The 22,122-nt window shown below is 40.5% G+C and overlaps 1 protein-coding gene across 4 annotated transcripts in view; it reads right to left on the bottom strand.

Moving 5' to 3' along the window:
* The window catches only part of KIRREL3 (kirre like nephrin family adhesion molecule 3), a 1,274,477-nt gene that overhangs the window by 292,942 nt on the left and 959,413 nt on the right, over positions 1-22,122 (bottom strand). For all 4 annotated transcript variants that reach the window (XM_082273094.1, XM_082273096.1, XM_082273097.1 and 1 more), the window contains one exon: positions 21,167-21,324. In XM_082273094.1, the coding sequence (XP_082129220.1) occupies positions 21,167-21,324 (158 nt within the window). The remainder of the gene's footprint in view (positions 1-21,166; positions 21,325-22,122) is intronic.

Genomic DNA, 22,122 nt, shown 5'->3' with positions numbered 1-22,122 from the left:
GCGGCCCTCCAGCTGTTGCGGAACTATAAATCCCATCATGCTTCTGCCTGCGCGAGTCATGCTTGTAACTGTCAGACTACGGGGTCACCTCATGGGCCACCGACAGTCTCCTCGGCACTGTATCTCCTTCCTCCACCCGACTCCCTTGCCAGCATGACTCATTCATATTTAGGGGCTCACTTAGTCCCCTGCCAGACCCACCTCAGTAGGATTGGCTAAGGGCCCCTCCTAGCCTCCACCCTCCAGCTTCCAGAACATTTTCCAACATTCTAGAACCAGGCATCAGCACCAGAGAACTGTCTGTATGAGTCATGCTGCCCTGGACTCTAATAACCCTGACCCAATTAAAGACTTACAATCTAAAACATAGGATATAGTTTGCCTTTTCTCACACTAGTAGTGCACTAGTTGGTGCTATACATAAATAAAGCATAACTTAACCAAATTATAGAATCTCAGATGAACTTTTACATGTTACTGTTACTTGTGTAAACAAAGCGGGCGGATCTCCTCTGTGACAGGCAGGGACAGATCACAGGATTCAGCATAGCTGAACCTGCGATCTGTGTCTGTGTCACACAACCCCATCCCCCCACACACGTCAGTAAGCATGAGGCACACATTTAACCCCTTGATCACCAACAGTGTTAACCCCTTCCCTGCCAGTGTCATTATTACAGTAACAGTGCATATTTATAGCACTGATTACTGTAGTAATGTCACTGGTCCCCCCAAAAGTGTCAAAAATGTCAGTTAGGGGTCCGATCTGTCCGCCGCAATGTCACAGTCCCACCAAAAAATTGCAGATCGCTGCGATTACTAGTAAAAAAAAAATAAACAATAAAACGACAAATCTTTCCCGTAGTTAGTAAACGTGATAACTTTTGCGCAAACCAATCAAAATACGCTTATTGTGATTTTTTTTGCCAAAAATATGTAGCAGAAAACAAATTGGCCTAAAATGTTAAAAAATTTTGATTTGTAAATTTTTTGGGGGGAATGTTATATATCAGAATGTGAAAAATACTGTTTTTTTTTTTCAAAATTGTCGCTCTTTTTTTCAAAAATCAAACATCGCACAGGTGATCAAATACCACCAAAAGAAAGCTCTATGTTTGGGGAAAAAAAAGGACATAAATTAAATTTGGGTACAGCGTCGCACGACTGCGCAATTGTCCATTAAAGTAACACAGTGCCGAATCGCAAAATATGGCCTGGTCAGGAAGGGCATACTTGCCAACTGTCTTGTTTTTGCCGGGACAGTCACGGCAAATGGGAGCCTGTCCCAGGTAATTTACATTGTCCCTGGAAGCGCCCGTTAATCGGGCTGCCCGTAAATGTTACGCAGAGGTAGTGCAGCTGAATGAGAGAATTATTCCAACTCTGCTACTTTGGCCTTAAGTTTGAAATTCCCTTTTTAATTTCCTGTAATTCTCTCTATATTGAGTAGACCCTATAACATGATGATAAGTAGGCAGAGATTAATTATGTGGAGTGGGTGGGGCTTCATGGAAGTGGGTGTGGTAGTTAATTGATAGCTGTGCTGCAAAGTGTCCCTGGAATTTTTTTTCAAATGTTGGCAACTATGGAAGGGGGTAAAATCTTCCGGTCTTAAAGTGGTTAAAAATATGCTCCTTGAGAATTATTTTGTCAAAGACATGTAGCTAAATACATTTTGGCCTAAATATATGCAAAAAATTGAATATATTGGATATTTTATAACTGTCAAAGTAGAAAATGTCAATTTTTTTGCAAAATTTTCGATATTTTTTTTATTATTATCGCAAAAAATGAAAAGCACAAAGGTGATCAAATACCACCATAAGAAAGCTCTGTTTGTGGGAAAAAAAGGACGTAAATTTTGTTTGGGTACATGGTTGCATGACCGCACAATTGTCAGTTAAAGTTGCGCAGTGCCAGGTTGAAAAAAGTGGCCTGGACGTTAAGCAGGAAAATCCTCCGGGGCTAAAGTGGTTAAATATAAAATGGCAATTTTTTATTATACACAAAGCTTTACCAAACCGAGTGTCAACCAGTTAGAATAACCATCAACCTCAAGTTTTGCCATTTAAAACTTTAAGTACTAAAACTGGAGGGTGCAAAATCTGATGCAGCATAGAAACCAATCAGCTTCCAGGTTTTTTTTTGTCAAAGCCTAATTGAACAAGCTGAAGTTAGAAGCTGATTGGCTACCATGCACAGCTGCACCAGATTTTGCACTCTTCAGTTTTAGTAAACCAACCCCAATTTGTCTTAATACAGGAAAAGTACCGGAATTACCCACAGAAGTTTGAATGTTTTTGTTTCCATTCTCTAACTTCCATAGGCTCCTTTCACACGGTCTTCTCCGTGCTGCTCAGTGGGGGGATCTATACACTGATCCCCGCTGAGCAGGCAGGTGACAGCTCCTTCTCCACTCTGTGTGCGGAGAGGGAGGTGTCAGAGCCCCGCTGCTCTCTATGGGGGAATTGGATGAGAGCGGACCGCCTGTCTGCTCTCATCCATTCCCATCCGATCCGATCCTCTGGATGGATGGAAAATAGGGTTTCCATCCGTCCGGATTTCACGGACAGGATCAGATGCCGATGGCAGCAGGTGTCGGTGGACATGTCTCTGCTGACATCCGCTGCCCATAGGGATGCATGGAGGATCTGATCTGATCTGCCTAAAAAACTGACAGGCGGATCTGATCGGATCATTCGTGTGAAAGGACCCTAAATGTGATGGAATTTGGTTGCTTGGAACATCAGTTAGAAAAGCAGTACATGCTTAGACTGATTATTCTTATGTGCAAGATGTGAATATGACATGAAAGGCCGCAGGCAGAGAAAGACATCTGAATTTTCACGTCGGAAATTCTGCATTGACATCACCCCCACCCCAATAGAATCCGTTAGTTCCTTTACTTTAAATTCTAATCCAACCAACGGATCAGGGAACCCCAGGGACTGGGGCAAAAAGGCTGCTTGCTAGATTCACACATTACGCAGCGTTTCAGACATTAATTAGAGAAAATACAAGCCTCTCTTAAACAACAACGATTAATGAAAACAAGAGGAGAAAAACACAATAATTACTAGTGAACTTTTACCACACACTCGAGACAAGCACACTAATTAAAATCCTAAAGAAATTGACCTTGAGATGCCCTTGATGGAGGAATAATTAATTAAACTGAAGATGAAGGCAATTTAATCTTTTTAATCCCGACGTAAATAATGCTCTTTAGTTTAACCCCTCAGTGACTTTAGTTGCCTGTGATAATGAAGTTTGTTTAATCAGAGTGTGGTTTTCATGTAAGATCAGCTATGTATAGATCTGTGTACATGCTAGATAGAAAAACCACAAACATTGCAGATAAAAGTGCACATAAACCCCGAACAATGAACTTCTCTTATTTGCTCTCTTTTGATCTATCAGAAATACCACTGAAAGTGTTTTGCTATATCGGCTCAATAGGTGTACTAAAATATCTTTGGATTTTGACAGAAATCTTGTGAACCAAAAACTTTCTGTGCTGCACATTTATCAGTTAGATTGTTTGCAGCTATCTCTGAGAACTACAGAAACCCTCCCTTCTATTTAATGAAGACTAATGGCTCCTACGTATGATCTGAAAATTAGGCAAAAAATACCACTTTCGAATCGTTCGTACGATAATCTGATCCTTAGTACAGAGCTTTTAACAGCTGATCACAACAGTTCATCCGATGTTTCGATTGGACAAGCACAAAAATCTTTCTCGTACGATTTTCCTGTATTCAGTAGAGTTGTAGCTTGAAAATACAATACAAATACACTACAACTCATCACATCACTTCTGTTTTTTTTATTCTGTCGTACGAGAATTTTTGTAACTTTAGTAAACTCTTCATTTTGGATATGCGGCTAGCATGCAAAGAAAAACAGACAATCTGTCGTCCGATTTTCGGATTGTGTGTACGGGCCATTAGAGAGGGGCAGTTGGTCTGTAGTCCTGTCCCTGGTAAACAACACTGCTGCTCCAGAGATACAAAACAGTACCTAAAGCCCCGTACACACGCACAGATTCTTGGCCAACTGATCGGCCAACTTTTGTCCAGTGTTGTTTGTTGGTTGAAATGTGCTCTAGACTTGCACTGGACTTTTGTTGGCCAACAAAAACCAACTTCAGAAGTGATGTCATGTGATGGTTGACTTTCCCTGTGTTTTTTCTTCTCTGAGCATGCCCAGTCTTGCTCATCTGATTTTTGTCTGCCAAAATCTGTACTGACTGAGGAACAATCGGCCGTTCTTTGTTGGCCAACAAAAATTTTATAGCATGCACACCAGATTTTTTTCGGCCGAAAATTCGCAGTTGGTTGTCGGAAGCATCATACTAACAAGCCTACAATCGGCAGATCGGACGTTGGCCGACAATTTACGGCCAACAATCTGTGCGTGTGTACGGGGCTTTAGTGTTGTTACCCTAAGATAAGAAGTGTTTGCTGGCAAGATCACCAAGTGAAAAAAAAATGGGGAAAGTCTGAAAAAAAGGAAATAAATGCAACCACCACATGTAAGGACTAGTAAACTACAATAGTTTATAATTTTGCATTTGGGTTTAGATACGCTTTAGGCTGGGTTCACACTTATGTGAATTGGATCCAGGTTCCATCCATTCATATGACAGGAGCGTGTGACTGGCAATGAAGCTAAATGAAGCTGGTTCACACAGCTCTGGGGCAGCTCCTGTCCGCATTTGCAAAGGGTGCTGTGCGTCTTTGGTTCCAAATCAGGTGCAAATTCAGGCAGAAATTGGGACCAGACCCCCTGCTAAGACCAGTGGCCACAGCATGTGTGAACCCGGCCTTCATTCCATTACAAGCTTTTTATCTGTTACTTGTCCACTTTTTATGAATCTATTGTGCCTCAGTTAACCAGTCATCTTGCTAGATCAGCATTGATATTTGTCAGCTGGCTGAGCACAGTAGCTGAGGTCTGGTCACAATGCCTTCTGTGACCAAAAGGATAGGAAATATGTTCATGCAGCATAGGCAGAATTGCACATAAACATGCAACAGCAGTTGAGTTTCTTTGCTTGCCATTTCACATGAAAAAATCCTCAAGAATGGGCCTAAAACATGATTGAAAAGACTGAGAATACTCGATAACTGATGCAAGGGGGCAAAAAGGAACCAAAATCCCTAAACTAAATTTATTTAACTACTTTAAAAAGAAATTATTACCAAAGTATCACTTCTATCACACATCCGAACTGTTGGCACACAGCAGTCACAAAATGATGGATCAATTTATCCAACTTGCATACAGCTATTTCTGGCTTGTTAGCCCAGGTGAATTTACATTATGGAAGCTGTGATCTCTTTTAAGTAGGACTTAGGGAGGAAAGTGACAAGATAAACATTAAAATGAAGTGGCCAGTATTTTGACATATAAGTATTTTTAAGCAGTAAATGAGCTTTAAAATAAGCCCTTACTGGCCTTTGTAGCTGTAGGCGCTTTGGAATAATGCAGCCTGAAAGTTCACAACAGAAACACTTATTTATAAAGCATATATTTGTAAAGCAGTAAATCTGACATTTACTTAATGTTGACTGCAGCTGAATTTTCCCAGTGGTTTTATACAATGATGCACCACCAAAAAATGTTTGGTAAAAAGATACAATCCCTGCTTTATAAATATACCCCTTAAGACTTTCTCTTAGCAATCAGCTTACCCCATTCCACCTACCAGAATTTCTGTTCTGTGATTTTCATTGGAGAGTAGAAGGCTGATGGGCTGTCATGTCACTGCTAGGAGGGCAGAGTGAGGTGGACTGAGCTTCTGGGTCACTGCTAGGAGGGGGAGCAGGGAGAGATGAGCTGTAAATTAGGATGGGGGGGGGGGGGAACAGAGCTTCCGAGTCACTGCTGGCTGAAGGAGATGAGGTCCTGAGATACTGCTGGTACTTTGGATCAGGGGAAGCAGAGCTTCTGCTTTACTGCTTGCGAGGGGGGGCCTGAGCTGCCAAGTCATGAATTTGTTGAATCACTGCTAAGATGGGAGCAGGGGAAGATTGGACCCAAACTACTTCAGTGCTTTTCCTAGGGGGATATAGGCTGCAAAAAAAAAAAAAAAAACATTCTCTACACTATTAGGAACTAAACCAAATTCAAAGTTTTGTCTGCAGATACTTTAACAGTGTCCCCCTTGCCAGTAAGAAATGTTGTGATTGCAAAGTTACTGGGAAACAACTGGTTCATATTACACTGGGCAATGGTCTGATGGAACAACAGCCCGGCAGCAAATCAACCATTACTAAAAGCTTTCAGTATTTTTTTTTTTTTTTTCAATCATGCACAGAAAATGGGTGAAGCCTTTTTTTATGTTATAATTTTGGTCAGACAGTTATCCTTACTGTGGCCTACATTTTTCTCTAATGCAAACATTAGAAGATCATTTTTGTCTAAGCATTTATATTTTTCTTTCTTACAAAGCAAAATCTTCTCCCCGTGCAGCTGTGACATTAAGGTAATTTATCCAACTGTTTTTTTTTTGTGAAACGAATACCAATTTCAGCATTTGGATGTTAAGCTATTTAAGACCATGGAGACACTAAGAAGATTCACTGTAAAACAGTCTTAAATGATTATTTCTGGCGGCTACATCTTTAGTCCCATACTTTGCAATAGGCTTATCTTCTGCTACTGACAAAGAAAAAGGCATAGTACAAGCCCATATGGTGCCACATAGGAAGCCAAATGCCAGCTGAGCAAAGAACATCCTATAGAATCATTCAGTCATGGCATCTCTTGGAGACCCAGCCTGGCAAGACCTTCAAAGCTTGGAAATGATGTCCAAAAATACATGAAAGACCATGTGCCATCAGAGGCTTGGAAGATGCCTGGGAAGTTGGCGCAAAGGAGACATCATCTTAGACATTCTGTTGTCCTGGCAGAGGAGATAGGAGCAAATTACCTCCCTCAGCATGAATATGGCTCAGTTCAAGGAATGTTCTTTTCGCATTCCAAAAAAAACCTTTATCAGTGTTGTCCAACCGCCCTTGAGTTCTTTGACCCTACCTACTATTTCACTACAAAGAGATGTGTTATTTAGCTTGCTGAACGTGAGGTAGCAAGTCCAAAACAACTGCATTCAGTGTGGATAAATATATTTATAAACCAGGAACTCTAGATACAGTATCTCACAAAAGTGAGTACACCCCTCACACTTTTGTAAATATTTTATTATTTCTTTTTTTGTGACAACACTGAAGAAATGACACTTTGCTACAATTTAAAATAGTGAGTGTACAGCTTGTAAAACAGTATAAATTTGCTGTCCCCTTAAAATAACTCAACACACGGCCATTAATGTCTAAAATGCTGGCAACAAAAGTGAGTACACCCCTAAGTGAAAATGTCCAAATTAGGCCCAATTATCAATTTTCCCTCCCCTGTGTCATGTGACTTGTTAGTGTTACAAGGTCTCAGGAGTGAATAGGAAGCAGGTGTGTTAACTTTGATGTTATCGCTCTTACTCTCCCATAGTGGTCACTGGAAGTTCAAAATGGCACCTCATGGCAAAGAACTCTCTGAGGATCTGAAAAAAAAGAATTGTTGCTCTACATAAAGATGGCCTAGGCTATAAGAAGATTGCCAAGACCCTGAAACTGAGCTGCAGCATGGTGGCCAAGACCATACAGCGGTTTACCAGGACATGTTCCACTCAGAACAGGCCTTGCCATGGGCTTAAGGAGAAGAAAACAACTGTAAAGTCCAAAGAGAGAATGATTCAAGATGGCTAGGTAGGATAAAAGTTCCACATGCTGTGTTGAGAAGTAAAAATCACAGGATAGCCAAAGTGTCACCAACCAAGCTCATGCTGCACCCTCTTTTATGTGCGTAGCTTCGTAGCTTCCCCCTACACATTTCATTGCACATGACGTCATAGGGGGCTTGCACATATACATCACTACCACGCCCTTATATATGGCCCAAGACCCAGGAGGATCACTGCAATTGGCTAATAAGAAAAAGGATGGGATAATTAATCCACTCAGGATCAAACCCAAACAGACAGACACAGCCCCCAAAATAGAAAAACACTAGTAGCATGTACCAGTAGAAATGTTTTTATTTGTCTGCAATTCCCAAAAATAATCATATTATGTTCAATTCACAACGCTTTACTTGCACAAATGATCTTTATTTTACAAATGTGACCAGAATTTTTAAAATCTGGAAAAGATTCTTATGGTGGTATGTTAGCTTTGAAGATGCAGCCTATTATGTACTGTAAGGTGGGGTTGTTCATCGCCTTATGCACACTGCTGCTGTGAAACTCACGTTTTTGTGAGTGTAGGGTTTTTTTTTTTCAGACCTTAAAAGGATAACTCCACTTTGTTGGGGGGAAAAAATCTCAAATAATGTAAAAAATATATCGTATACAATTGCGACACAAATCATATTGTACTTGAATGTTATTAAAAATTACCTTTCCTTTTCAATCTGCAGCTGTTGTAATTTTCTAAAAATGCAATGCTATATGGCTACCAGGAGCTGTTCTGTACACAGAATATGTCCTGACCACACCAATTTTCCCAGAAGTCTGCACTAAGATACAAGTCAGATTTCTGGCATCCCCTTCAACAAAAATGTCATTTTAGGTGAGATACTCCTAATAGGAACACGTCTAAAGGGATGCAGGCCCAGCAACTTTCCTCATTAGAGCCCTGCAGCTGCCACAGCTAATAGATAATTATGAAACCACTCCCATTTGACCCACTCAGCACAGAGAAAACGACAGGGATTTCTTCAGAATAACAAAAGGTAGCAATCTGCAACAACGTTTGTTAAAGACCTTGTAATGTACATAGATGACCCAGAGGGGAATGTTTTTTCTCAACAAAAGCAGAGTTATGCTTTAGAGTCGGTTCACACTAGCGCGACTTGTCAGGCGACTTGTCAGCCTGACAAGTCGCACTCCCTCGCGGTCCATTGACCGCTACAGGACCCGTTCTAATAGGAGCGACACAAGTCGCTCCGACTTAGAAAAAGGGTCCTGTACTACTTCGGGGCGACCTCAGAGCGACTTGCAAAGACTTCCATTATGTGAAGTCCCTGCAAGTCGCTCCGATGTCGTGGTGCACAGGACTGCACAAGTCGCCCCCGAAGTAGTAAGGAGTCGTGTCGCCTCAGTGTGAACCGGCTCTTAAACTCCCCTAATGTTATCCTATGTGTCCATGCACACATGGACATTTTTAGCATTTTTGTAGCAGGGGAGTTTAGAGGATGTTTTCCCGAAAGTCCTAAGCTCACGTTCAGGAAAAGCAATTTGACCACAGAAAATGCTGAATGCTGTAAAACGCCAATAAACACACCTAAACGCTAGGCGTGTTTAGCACGTCAGCATTCATTTATTGCAATAGACAGAATAAATTAAAAATCTGGCCAATTAATTAAATACCCAAGCTCAAAATTCTGTTAAACTCTGCTAAACTTTTGAAAAAATGCAGCTTAGATATGTTTATAATGCTGATTTTTTCCTGTCTTTTCCTGTGTGCATGAGGCCTTAAAAGGTATTATTGGGATCTTCTGTTAACCGTCAATGTGTTTATTTGCTCCATACTCCTGATCTATGTGGGACTTTTTAGGACAGGATTAAGACAGCAAGAAAAAAAACCCAAAAATATGAGACTAAAGTTATAGTAAAACTCCAGTTTTGCTGGAAAAATTCACCTCCTGGTTAAATAAACAAACTGCACACATTTTTTAGGCAAATTGAGATTAATAATTTCTGTTCAGTTGCTGAAATCTTGTAAAATTAGGGCTAAGCCTATGGCCAGTTTTAGGGGACATTTCAACCTTTACCATAGCAGTGTTTTAATAAAAAAAAATACAGCACACAATTTCTTTTGGCCTTGTTTACATCTAGGCACCCTGAATCGTTGCAATTAATGGGACACTATTGCGATTCCTGTCACTTTTAAAAGCACCCCAATCGCGGTGTGATTTTCTTTTGGGCGACAGGCGTCCTGCAAATCTGTCTGCACAATTTTACGATGATTTGTCACTGTGATTGGGATGCCATTGGAAGTGACAGGGATCCCGCGCCGCAATTTGCAACAAAAAAGGATCGTGGGCAGAATCACCTGATTCCACCTGTGATCCAGGATGCCTAGATGTGAATGAAGCCTAAGACATATAATGCTCAGTGTGACAATGAAGCCTAAGACATATAATGCTCAGTGTGACTATCTCATCAAAAGATGAAAGTACCAGCAGTAAATCACTGGGACACACTGGGAATGCCACACCTGCAGCAACAAGCTACTACCGGTATATACTCTCTGTGTGAACCCCTGAGAAAGGTAATGTTCCAGTTATAGGGGCAGTAGGGAAAATTCTGGAAAATCCTCCTGTCTACAAACTGAATACTGAGACCAAGCTTGCAAGGAAGAGAAATTTACATTTTCTGTCAGTTATAGAAAACCCAAGCTGGCTGCAGATTAAAATGGAAATTTAATATTTAATAACATTATTTTACAGGATGCCTTGCAAGGAAACTGATCCATTATATTTTTTGTCTAAAGTTTCCTTTGCATCTTATGGTTCTCTTTTCTCCAAAATTCTGAGCTTCAGAAAACCCTGAACTCTGACTAGAATATCAGACAGATATTTCCATATACATCAGCAAAAATATCTCTGGGCCAGCTCTGAGGTGGTGCTTCCGCTCAGTGCTACTTTGTTCAGGAACATGCTCATTAGGCAGAAAGGCTGCACTGATGTCTGCGTTGTCAGTACTTTGATCAGATAAGAAAATATCAGGGTTTTGTTGTTTCCCCCGGTCCCTTCTCCCGGCGGCTAAAAGTATCATTACGATAATATATTCATCAATAATTCACAGTGCAGTTAAAACTATTAAGATTACAAATCTATCTTTCCAGCATGAGATGCCATTTTTATTGCCAAAATGCCCTTAACTGATTAACTATTTAACCAGTAAGATACACTAAATGACAAAAAATGTGCAGTCATCTGAACACCACATTTTGTTCAGGTGTGATAGAGTTCAGGTGAAGCTTTCTGTTAAAGCGTAACTCCAGGTATGATCTTTTTTGCACACTTACATTATGCATATCTAATACCCAAGGAGTAACTGTTGAAGCTGACAATTACTGTTGAAGTTGGCCTTACTACAGTGATCACCACGATCATCTGGGTCCTGTGCCAAGTGATCAGCACTACTGCCGATAACAGAATGCTTTTCATTTTTTTCAGTGAACATTAGGTGTTCTCTGATTGGATGAAGTGGAGATTGTGACATCATGACCCCTTAATCTCCACCTTGCCCAATCAAAGAACATCTGCATGGCTGCAGTACCGAGCAAGGAAGCCACCTGTGGTAAGTGTGCAGAGGGGATGCCGCACGGTACAGGAACCAGAAGATCCCGACTTTTGCTGTAATAGCACTACAGGGATTGTTAGGTTCCCCAGCGGCCCCTGAGGTATGAGATACTGTATCCATACTTGCATTACCTTAAGCTAAATTAATGTAATTATTCTATAGCGCTCATACCTGGAGTTCAGCTTTAATGCTAAAGAATGCAAAGACATTTTGTAAGTGATAATGCTATGCAACACATTTGGCAATTATGCAAAAAATATTTTGTGGTGTCTATTGTCACGTCTTGTCATGCCTTCAGGACTGGAAGTAAGGGCAGAACATATAAGGCAAAAAAACTGGCAGGAGTTTTAACCAGTCGTTACTCCATCTAAAGCATCAAATATGGCTTTAGTTATATCTTCGGTAACTTTCTTAGAGGCAGCATGGTGCCTGATATCGGTAGAGCTAAAACACCTTGCTTGCTCAGCAACTATTTTCCCCAGGACATGGCAGGCTAGTTATTTACGTTTCTATTTAGGGCCGCATGGTCCAGAAAGGCCAGGTGGCCTGGGACAGTAAAATGGAAAAGGATTAGAGCTTCTTTTCATTCTTCTTTCTCCATTTGGAAAAAAAGGTGGAACTTCTCTCAAAAAGTCCCATCATTCACATGGACCTATGGCAGTGTAGTTTCTAAATACAGCCCTGAATCTATTCGATATAATTGCACTGTAAATCTTTTCTATAATGTCCCCAGTACGGCCCTCTCTAGTGACAACACACTAATCTGTCTCCAATATATTTCTTAATACAATACTTTTATAGGCAGATGGGAGAAATTATGTGTGTAATATTGTGGGGCAATAAGCATCCAACAATGGACACTCCATCATTAGCACCGGATATTAAGGACACTGCCAGCTACCAGTATCACTGCTTATTATAAGAAAATATGGTGAACTGTGAGCTTTTCCTAAATGGGTCACAAAAAACATCATAAACTGGTTACTGTGAGAGTTTTCCGTAACAATAAAAGATACAAACAGTAGATGGGAACTACAAAAGATTAGAAGAAGGGGTGGTATAATGAATTTGTACATTTCAGCTGTCAAACACCCAATATACAGGCATTTTGACTTATTTTTTCTGCCCCTAAACTTCCCTCTATATTGGGCTTTGTCTCCATGCACACATAGGTTTCTAGAGGAGTTTAGAAGGGTGTTTAGTAGCAGAAATCTGAAAACACCAAAATCACATTAAGGAGAGGAACAATTGGCCAGAAAAACGCCTGACGCGTCTAAATGTGTGTAAACGCGTCTACTGCTAGACACATTTAGCGTTTGAGCGTTTATTCATTTCACTGGCCAGAAAAACATTACCATTCCGGCCAATTAAATAAATAAACACCCAAGCACTTTTTAGATTCATATATTTATAGAGATATAAATGAACATATATGTTAAGTATACATGGACCAAACAGAGAGGTATCATGGAGATCAAATTACGACAAAGATAAGAATATCAAAGTACAGAAAAAATAAGTAGGTACTGTACTTTGAAACTGCAAAGCCTAAATAACTGTAGATGGGATGCTTGTCCCAGGAACAATCATCTACTAAGACGTGTGTAGGCATAAATGAAAGATACTAGAAACAAAAGGGGGAGAGCATAGAGGTGGAGACGAGGAGCGGGGGGGGGGGGGAAAGAAGGGAATGGGGGTATAAATGGAGGGGAACAAGGGTCATCGAGGGATCTCCGTGCCACAGACTCCAGAAACCACAAAATGACCAAGAAACTAGTAAGAAAAAAATATTACAACCACTTGAGGCCTTTTCAGTGCGTTTTTAACGCTACTTTTCTCCTGTCAGTAGTAAAGTGTTCAGAAGAGCCTAGTGTGCATGGGGCCTAATGATTACCAGTGCAATTGGGGTTGATTTTCTAAAGGCAAATAGAGTGTGCACTTTGCTTAGTGAATGTGGTAGAGCTCTGCTGCGTTCCATCATCCAATTATATGCAAGCAAAAATGTTTTCTTTTTTTTTTCCTTGCCGATTGGGTATTCTTTACAAAGTGAAGCTTCACCACATTCACTGTTGGAGGAGAATGAATAGAACTGCACTTGCACAGAGGGACAGTCATTCTGAAATAGAAAGGTCCTAATCAAAACTGTTAAAAGTTTGGAAGTGAACAATTGTCTAAACTATCTTTTTATGCTTGTATGTATCGCATTAACAGTATTAAAACTGGTAACACTGAGCTCAATCATTTGGAGGGTGGCCCACATACTTTTGGCCATACTGTAGGTGTGCCGGTCAGATGTCTAAAAACCTTTGGCCATACAGTGCATTAGCTGTGCTTAAAAACCCTCTCACATATGGCTAGTAGTAGTTTCATTCAGCTGAACGTATTCTGTAAAGATGATGTTTCTCTGCTTATCCTAGTAGTTTCCTCAGTTCAAATGAGTGTTTAGACATACCCCAGTATTTATGTGCACACAGGAAACTCATACACCTAATCCAATGACCATGGTGTCAAGGGAGATGTTAATAGTGACAGGAACTGTGGAAATCTGTGAACGCCTCCATTTTTCACAATCCTGCACACTTCCCAACAAGTTTTTGTTCTTCTATCTTGACATATTTCATGACACTATGGTGAATAAATTAAATTGTCCATGTAAATGCTGAGGTATGTTCCTGAGACACATTTTAACAGAGGAAAACCACTTAGAAAAGCAGTAAAAAAAAGTTCTTCAACATTATAAAAGTAAGTCTAGCTGAATGTGACTAATCTTACTAGCTATACCATGGCCTGGATTCATTAAAACCCCTTTACACATGGCATATGCTGTATGTTTTCATTATTTTGGGATACAGAGATTCTTTTTCCTTGGGAAACCTAACAGGTCAATAATGCTTGTATTTTAGATTTAGGTAATTGACCTTGCTTTCTTTTAAATACATTCCAGATTTTTGTTTTAAAGAATACATTTCTGGAATAAATGTTGATCTTTTAGCTTTGCCTAGAGTTTGAGGTTGGCGTTTCCACTTCAAACTCTTATAAATCAGAGAAAATATTAGCAGCAAAATACAATGAAGTGGGGTCAATATCAGAAGCAATTACTTTGATGGGATTTGTAATTAGGCCCCACAGTCTTCAGAGAAGTTTTGAAATATAAAAGAAGTTACATACAGAGCAACGCGTGTCTTCCTTCCTGACTATAACATAAGAAACAGTGCCTGTTTCATTAAAAGTCGGTTCTAAGACATGAAAGTGATTGCAATCTGGGCACCCTAGCATCTTGCTTAGTAGAGAGATTTAAAAAGAGCTTCTAATTTTCCTTGAAACCTGCATGCCTAAAGAACAGTCCAGTGACAAAAGTAGAAGATAGAGAATGTCAGCAAGGAACCCGCTGTGTGGATTGTGTTCCCAGCAGACCTCTCACCCTGTCACAGCACCGGTAATCTGATCACCAATACCTCTTCACTCTTCACCTTGAGGTGACATTGTTTCTGCTGACTTGTCCTGTATGTTCTTTATAACCTGTAACAGTGTCTATGTTATACTTGTAGCCCTTTGCAACCCCGCAGCTTCCTAATCCCCTGCATCATCGCTGTCATGTTCTCTTCTAAATTATACCATGCTATTGTGGCGTGCCTACACATACAACCATGAAAGGTCTGAATATTTAAATCTGGGTTATTGAAATATTCCTATGAATGTTACTTTTTCCTCTCCAGAGGAACTGAATTCATTTCTTTTCTCCTATTGTGGCATTTTTTCAGGCACAATAGATATGTGAGAAACGTAATGATATGCTAAATGCATGCAAAAGCTTTCAATTTCCTCCCATTCTCTTGGTTCAATGGCGCCACCATAGAGCACAGTGAGCCACAGAGCGTTCCAGGAAGGAACAGGCAAAGCTTTGGACTGCATTTTAAGCAGGCATTTTTAATTACCTGTTTGCTCTGGCCGCAGGGATTATGGAATCAGCTTGCTGGGAGCAAATACACAGAAGGAAATATTACTGCAAATTCTACAGCCGCTTGAGTAACAAAATAGAGGTTGGAAAAGGCAGAAAGATGAAGCAGCTGGAAAACAAGGCATTTAGGGTTTGCTTTCCCCACAAAGATTACCATTTGGTTGCTGGAAAGGAGCATGTGAGACAAAGGACCTCGCTGAATAGAAAGTGCAAAAATATTCTGCAGTCCCAATGAGCAGTGAAGAGCAGTTTGCCATAGGCATTAAGCTTAAATTGACTGTGCCAAAAACAATTTGCTAGTAGGCAGTGACTGTGACTTTAAACTGTGCTACAAACTTTAATCAAATGTTCTTATTGTAATTCGTAATACCAGTCTTACTCTAGCCCAGGTTTACGCCAGATTTTATAACTAGCAGATGCCTGAACTATTTAAGCAACATCTGAGATTTAAAGAATTCTTGGATTTGGATGATCCACCACTCCCCATGGTCCAGAGGCCTCCAACTATATTGTCCAAAGCTGCCTGTTTTACTGCTTTGCACCCCGCTCTGCAGCCAGCAAATAAACACTTGCTGAGCTGACAATTAAAGTGGTTCTAAGGTCAAATTCTGTTTTTTACCCTATTGCATTCCCTGCATTAAGACCTGAAAAATCCCCACTAACTCTTATACCCACCCTCCTCCCTAAATACTTACAGTACCTGACTCCTATCATCGATCCAGTTCTGTCCCGGATGCAGCACCGCTTATCTCACTTCATGGTTTCACAGGAGACACTAAAAACAGTGGGAGTCTTAGGCTCCTGCTGCTGTCCATCAAACTCCTGTGGGGAGGGGGTATGCGCTAAGGAGGCACCTGTAGCAGGAAGAAGCAGACAATGCTGGCAGGGGACTTCCAGAAGAGGGGGATAAGTTATCGTTGCACATAGCAGGTAAATATAACACCTTTTTTAATTTTCTGCCTTTCAAGGTAAGCACATTTTTTAAAAATACAGGAAAAAAACCCTGTTGAAAAAACAAACAAACAAAAGAGGGTGCCTCCATCTAGGTGTAGCGATTCATTAAAAAGTATATAAGACAATAAAAATGTACTCACTAGATAAAAATGGGATCAAAGCTTGTCATAAACCCATATAGACCTCCAAAGGATCACTGTGAGGCTGCAAAGCTCTGCAGGCATGTGGCTAGTTGAAGCAGAGTTTTTATGAAAGTACAGCTGTCAGGCTTCCAGCTGGAACATAAGCAAAAGCAGCTTCCAGAATTGGCAAGATGGCTGTAGCTCCAAACAGCACCTCTTTCAGCTGGGTGGCCACATCCCCTCCACTTCCCGTCATCATTTAGCCAAGAGAGGTGCTGTTTGGAGGTCTTTATGGGTTTATGACAAGCCTTGATCTTTTATCTAGTGAGTGCATTATTATTATATTTTATACTTTTTTAAATAATCCGCTTCACCTAGATGGAGGTGCCCTCTTGTGTTTCTTTTTATATGCGCATTAGGATCTCAAGACTTAATCTGAGAGGAGCTGCATCCACTTCACCTGGTGTTCCCAACTCTCCTGGCCTTTTTTTGTGCCCCGTTAAATGACGGTTTGGTTCCAGTCAGCGCAACAGCTTAATTTTCTTTGGTAAAAAAACCCTGTTGATCTTGTCAGAAATCCAGCATCCTTGTAATCTTCTGTGTACTAAAATAAACTCTCAAACAGGATCTGTCCCCCGTCAGAAGCACCCTCTTTCATATCATAGTCCTCAGTATCCTTCTTCCTCTTTCACATCAGAATCCTTCCCCACTTTCACATCGTCCTCACTTTTCCTCCTCAAATTCACATCAGAGTCCTCAGTCCTCCCTGCCTCTTTCACATCAAAATCCTCAGTTTCCCCCCCCCCCCACCCTGTTGATCCTGTCAGAAATCCAGCATCCTTGTAATCTTCTGTGTACTAAAATAAACTCTCAAACAGGAGCTGTCCCCCCGTCAGAAGCACCCTCTTTCATATCATAGTCCTCAATATCCTTCTTCCTCTTTCACATCAGAATCCTTCCCCACTTTCACGTCGTCCTCACTTTTCCTCCTCAAATTTACATCAGAGTCCTCAGTCCTCCCTGCCTCTTTCACGTCAAAATCCTGAGCCTCCCACCCCCCACCTAATCCTTTTAATGTCTAAACAGAGTCAATATTCCTTCCCCTTCTAAATCCTGGTGCTGGTATGAATGCTGCTCGCTTTGGTTCAGTGTCATGCATTTCTTTGACCATGGAAGCTGGCCCACATGCACCGTAGAAATGCGTAACCCTGTGTGAAAACACTGGACATAGCGCAGCACCGCTGACAGCCCAAGATGGCACACCAAGGTGTTGTGGCACCCTAGTTGAGAAATGCTGATTTAAGATCTGGTAAGCTGCAATATATAATTTATTGGTTTGGATATTCTTTTTTTTTTTCAAATTATTTTGTATTGGGTTTTACATTTTGTATAGTTAATCCAAAAAAATGTACATTGATTAGATCACTAGCAATAGTAAAATCATCAACACTGAAAAAATAAAAGCTTAAACTCTCAGGCATCTTACTTAGATGACAAAAAAGTAGATGACTAAAAAAGTGGAAGACAAAATTCCCAGTATTTCATAGATATGCTTTAATGTTGACCTAGCTCTGTATACAGCCTTGGCTCCACAAGAGCACAGTAAAAGAAAACTCTGGGTTAAGAAAATATTGTCTAAAAGTGTGTATATTCTTACTTGATACTTGCTATCCTTTTTGTATTTCTTCCAGATCTGTGAAATACTCCAGTGTGAAACGTCCTCTGTGCAGGAGCTTCCTGTAATAAAGATCAGTCACTGCTGCTCCCTCTTTTAGTTTAGGGTGACTGGTCTTGACTCCGCCCCCTCCTGCCATTTTCTATAGGCAGCCTGTGGTGCTGCTGGGCCCGTACCACAGGCTGCACAGGCTATGTACAGCCCAGCGATGGTATCACTACTACATTTACAAGGTAGTATCTACATTTGTAAAGTCCTTTGATCCACACAAAGTAGATTTATATCCATTGAGGTTACTAAGCATACTGTATAGTTGAATAAAAGTGTTTGTAACCGGAGTTCATCCTTAAATGACTTGAAGACTAACACAGGTTGTTTCTAGGACCATGGGTTGTTGTATTTCAACAATACCATTAGTGTAGACAATGTTTAGGATCTGACAGGTTCATATTAAATAACAATTTAGTACAAGATTAACTCGATTTTGCAACTTTTTTTTTTTTTTTTTTTAAGTTTATAGTTTTTCTAGTTTAAAACAGAGCAGGGGAAGTTTAGAACATTTATCAATTTCTTATTGCTTTCTGTATCACTGATGGGTTGTCAGAAAGTGAGACAAAAAAGGTCTGAAAGTGAGAAGAATTTCAACTGTTGACATCTGTCACAAGAACAGCAGGTGAGGGAAAATCTCCCAGCGGGAACATCTGTCTTAGTGATGTATCTCAAAGTCACAATTTAGCCACACTTTAGCTCTCTTCCTGCTGTGTCACAAGAACAGGAAGTAAAGTTAAGATCTCAAATAGTAAATTCAGACAGCAAAAACAATAAGGTAAAGCCTAAGGAAGTGCCAGAGAAATAATTTATATACATATCAAATTATTTGTTGTTTGCATTAAAAAATGAAAAAAAAAAGATAAATGCTTTCCAGGGGATTTAAAAGACCCCCCTTTTATCAGGACTTATAATGCAGGTACAATCTGGATGGTGATGGATGTGATTAACAGAAAAAAACATTGTGCCAATGTATCCAGTCACTGGCTTGACTTTGAATTTGCACAAATTGTTTCCCATAAAAACATCCACCCCCATCCAAATCAAAACTTTTTCTGCATTTCAAGCCCTGATGATGGAGTATTTTGTAACGCCTGAAATGTGGTGGTCCTTAATTGACTACAAACAACCAATAAAATTGTCATAGACAGAAACGATTTTATTATCTCTTCCTTATAACCACAATCATGTTACTGCAATAACCTTGCTTTGATTCTTGTATAATAGAAAACTGTCTGTAGAAAACTACAAGAGAGATCCAGTGCTGCTCACTGTGAGTATACCCCTCCCCAGAAAAGAAACATTTGGGTTGGAGTCATCCCCTACAAGGCAGTGCATTTAGTACACTGTGTTAGTTTATGTGTTATCTTTCACCCTTTTGATATTATGTTTGGCCCAGATATGGCTTTGTTTCCTTTATTATATGTAGGTATGTGCATTTTTTTTTTTTTTTTTTTTTTGTGGTATGAAAAATACATCAGAAACAAATAAACAGGTTATTAAAATAACCATTTTCACTTGCCCTGAACCTTGTCTTAGGGCAACTAACCCATGTGCATGTCAAGGCAAAGAAAGCCCTGTCATGTGGTTGCCTCTCTATAGGTTATTTTGGTTCCCACCTTGCAATGTGAGATGCAGGCAGCGTTGCTGATGGGGGTACAGGCAGTGCTCCTGTACCAGGCTTGTGTCAGCAGGGGTGCCCAGATTTGGATTGGAGGCACGATGAGTCTGGGAGTGGAAGTCATAATTCTACCCTAATAATGACAGGCAATAATTTGCTGGATCAGGAGCATGCAGTAAAAAAAGAGCTCAGAATGTGATGAAGCATTCACATCCCAGCATATCCTTTCTCTGTATGGAATGTTCCTGGTAACTTTCTTCCCGCTGCGTTAAATACAAAAAGGTAAGTTCAATCAATAGCTCAACAGTTTAACACTTTCACTCTTAGCTGATCCCTGTGACCATATAGCTATGGGCAGGGCTGCTGATAGAAATTGCGGGGCCCCGTACGGCTACCTGACAGACCCCCCCCCCCCCATGAAAACATTAAAGCTATATTACACTAAAAAATACAATTTAATTAATATTAGCAGAAACAAATACAACATAACTCACATAATTCCTGCTAAATCTAAAAGACAAAACTGAGTTAATAAATAAAAATGAAGATGAGATGAAAAAAAATATACAGGCTGGGCAGTTGGAGCTCCAGGATCAGAGAGACAGAGAGACAGAGGCAGAGAAACTAAAGTTAGATAGATAACAAACTTAGGAGCAGAGCTAACATTAGATCCAAAGCTGGGAGGGGGGCAACATGGGGAGGGGGATTAGTGAGCTACAACTGTCTCTTTCTCAGCAGATAAAAGCTGGCAGCAGGGAGAGGCGGGAAGACCAGCTGTTAGAGGAAGAGTTCTGCAATTGTGGTCCATCACTAATCACTAATCAACCTCCATGTGTAGGCCCCCCTGTGTGCTCGGGCCCCCTACAAGAGGACCGGTGGTCCTCCCCTATCAGCGGCCCTGGCAATGGGGGTGGAGATTGGCCTGTCTGGTGGACTGTACAGGGCCCTGTCAGGTAGCCCCAGGATTTCTAATGGCAACCCTCAATGGGGCATTTAGGGTAATGCCAGTTTATTTTGTTTTGTTTTTGTGCTGAGGGGTATATTGAAGCACAATTTTGACATGTAGAGGTATCTATCGTCACATTATACCATCTGATTTTGATTCTAATGTTAGGTTATGCTCTAGAGACAGGTTCAGTTTAATCCAAAAAGAGAACAAGATCTAAATCAGTGCACAGTCTGACAGAACAAAATGTTCAGATATACTTCTACTGATCACATAAAGCTGCCTTGAATTCCAGAGCTTTACCCCTGAGAAAATCACTTCCCCTAAATTCCTGGATAATGAAGATATAACAGAGATGAGGAGAATGGGAGCAGCGGCAGCTCCCCCTACCCCTGCGCTGATGTGCTGAGCAGAGCGCCCCTCTCAGCAGCAGCAGAAAAACTTCAACGCACAGCTTGTGAAATTGCTGACCTTGGAGTATGTGGCCCCGTTCAGCACATCGCCATCCTTCATCCAGATTATGGTCGCTGCTGGTTTGGCGTTGTCCGCATGACAGGTTAAATTCAGCGGGTCTCCGGCACGTAGGCTTATTATCGGACCACCAATTATTACCGGATCATCAGGGGGAACTGTTGGGAAAACAAAAAGGAGATGTGTCACATCAATACTGAATTACTGTTTTATTATTAAGGTTAAAAAAGAAATTCTGCAGCTGCCTGCTAAAGATATTTTATGAGCCTGTATGGTGTTTGTTCCTAATGATGTAACTGTATGTCAGCAGAAATGTTCTTGTGACGTTTGGGACTAAATAACTTTTAGAACGGAGTTCCTGTACAATTGGCTAATGTGGGTCTTACAGATCATAGGAACCTAAAGAAAACTATGGTCACAGCATACACCTTCATTTTATAACATTAGGATTGCATTGTAATAGCAAATCAAACAATAGTATTGACAATCCAATGAAATCTTAGTTGAAAAATCTCCTTTCATGTTATCAGTGCTGCCTGTCTGCTAGCCGTCCCTTCTCACAGCTTCCCGGATTTCCTGCTATGACTATATTTCCCATGGTACCTTGATGCCTGCAAGCAGTGATTCCTGTACTGACTCCGCCTCCTGAAACTCCACCTTTTAGCACCTCTGTAGTCCAGAAGGCAGGCTTTGTGAATTCTGTGACACAGCAGTGCCTATCAAGTGGGCATAGTAACTACGTGTCACAGAAGTCAGGGTAGTAAATGTGTAAGGATCTTTACAAAGTAAATTACAAACTTCAAGATTGTTCAGACTAATAGGAATAGACTAGAAACAAATAAAACACAATATTAATATTAAAACTGTATATGATTTTACATTTTGACCATAGAGAAGCTTTAACATAATAATTATATTCATATTTACTTCTCATAATGCGTTCTGAAGGTTATTTA

The sequence above is a fragment of the Pelophylax lessonae genome, assembly GCF_965119305.1.
Source record: "Pelophylax lessonae genome assembly, chromosome: 12".
NCBI lineage: Eukaryota > Metazoa > Chordata > Amphibia > Anura > Ranidae > Pelophylax > Pelophylax lessonae.
This window is presented reverse-complemented; position numbering and strand designations above follow the sequence as displayed.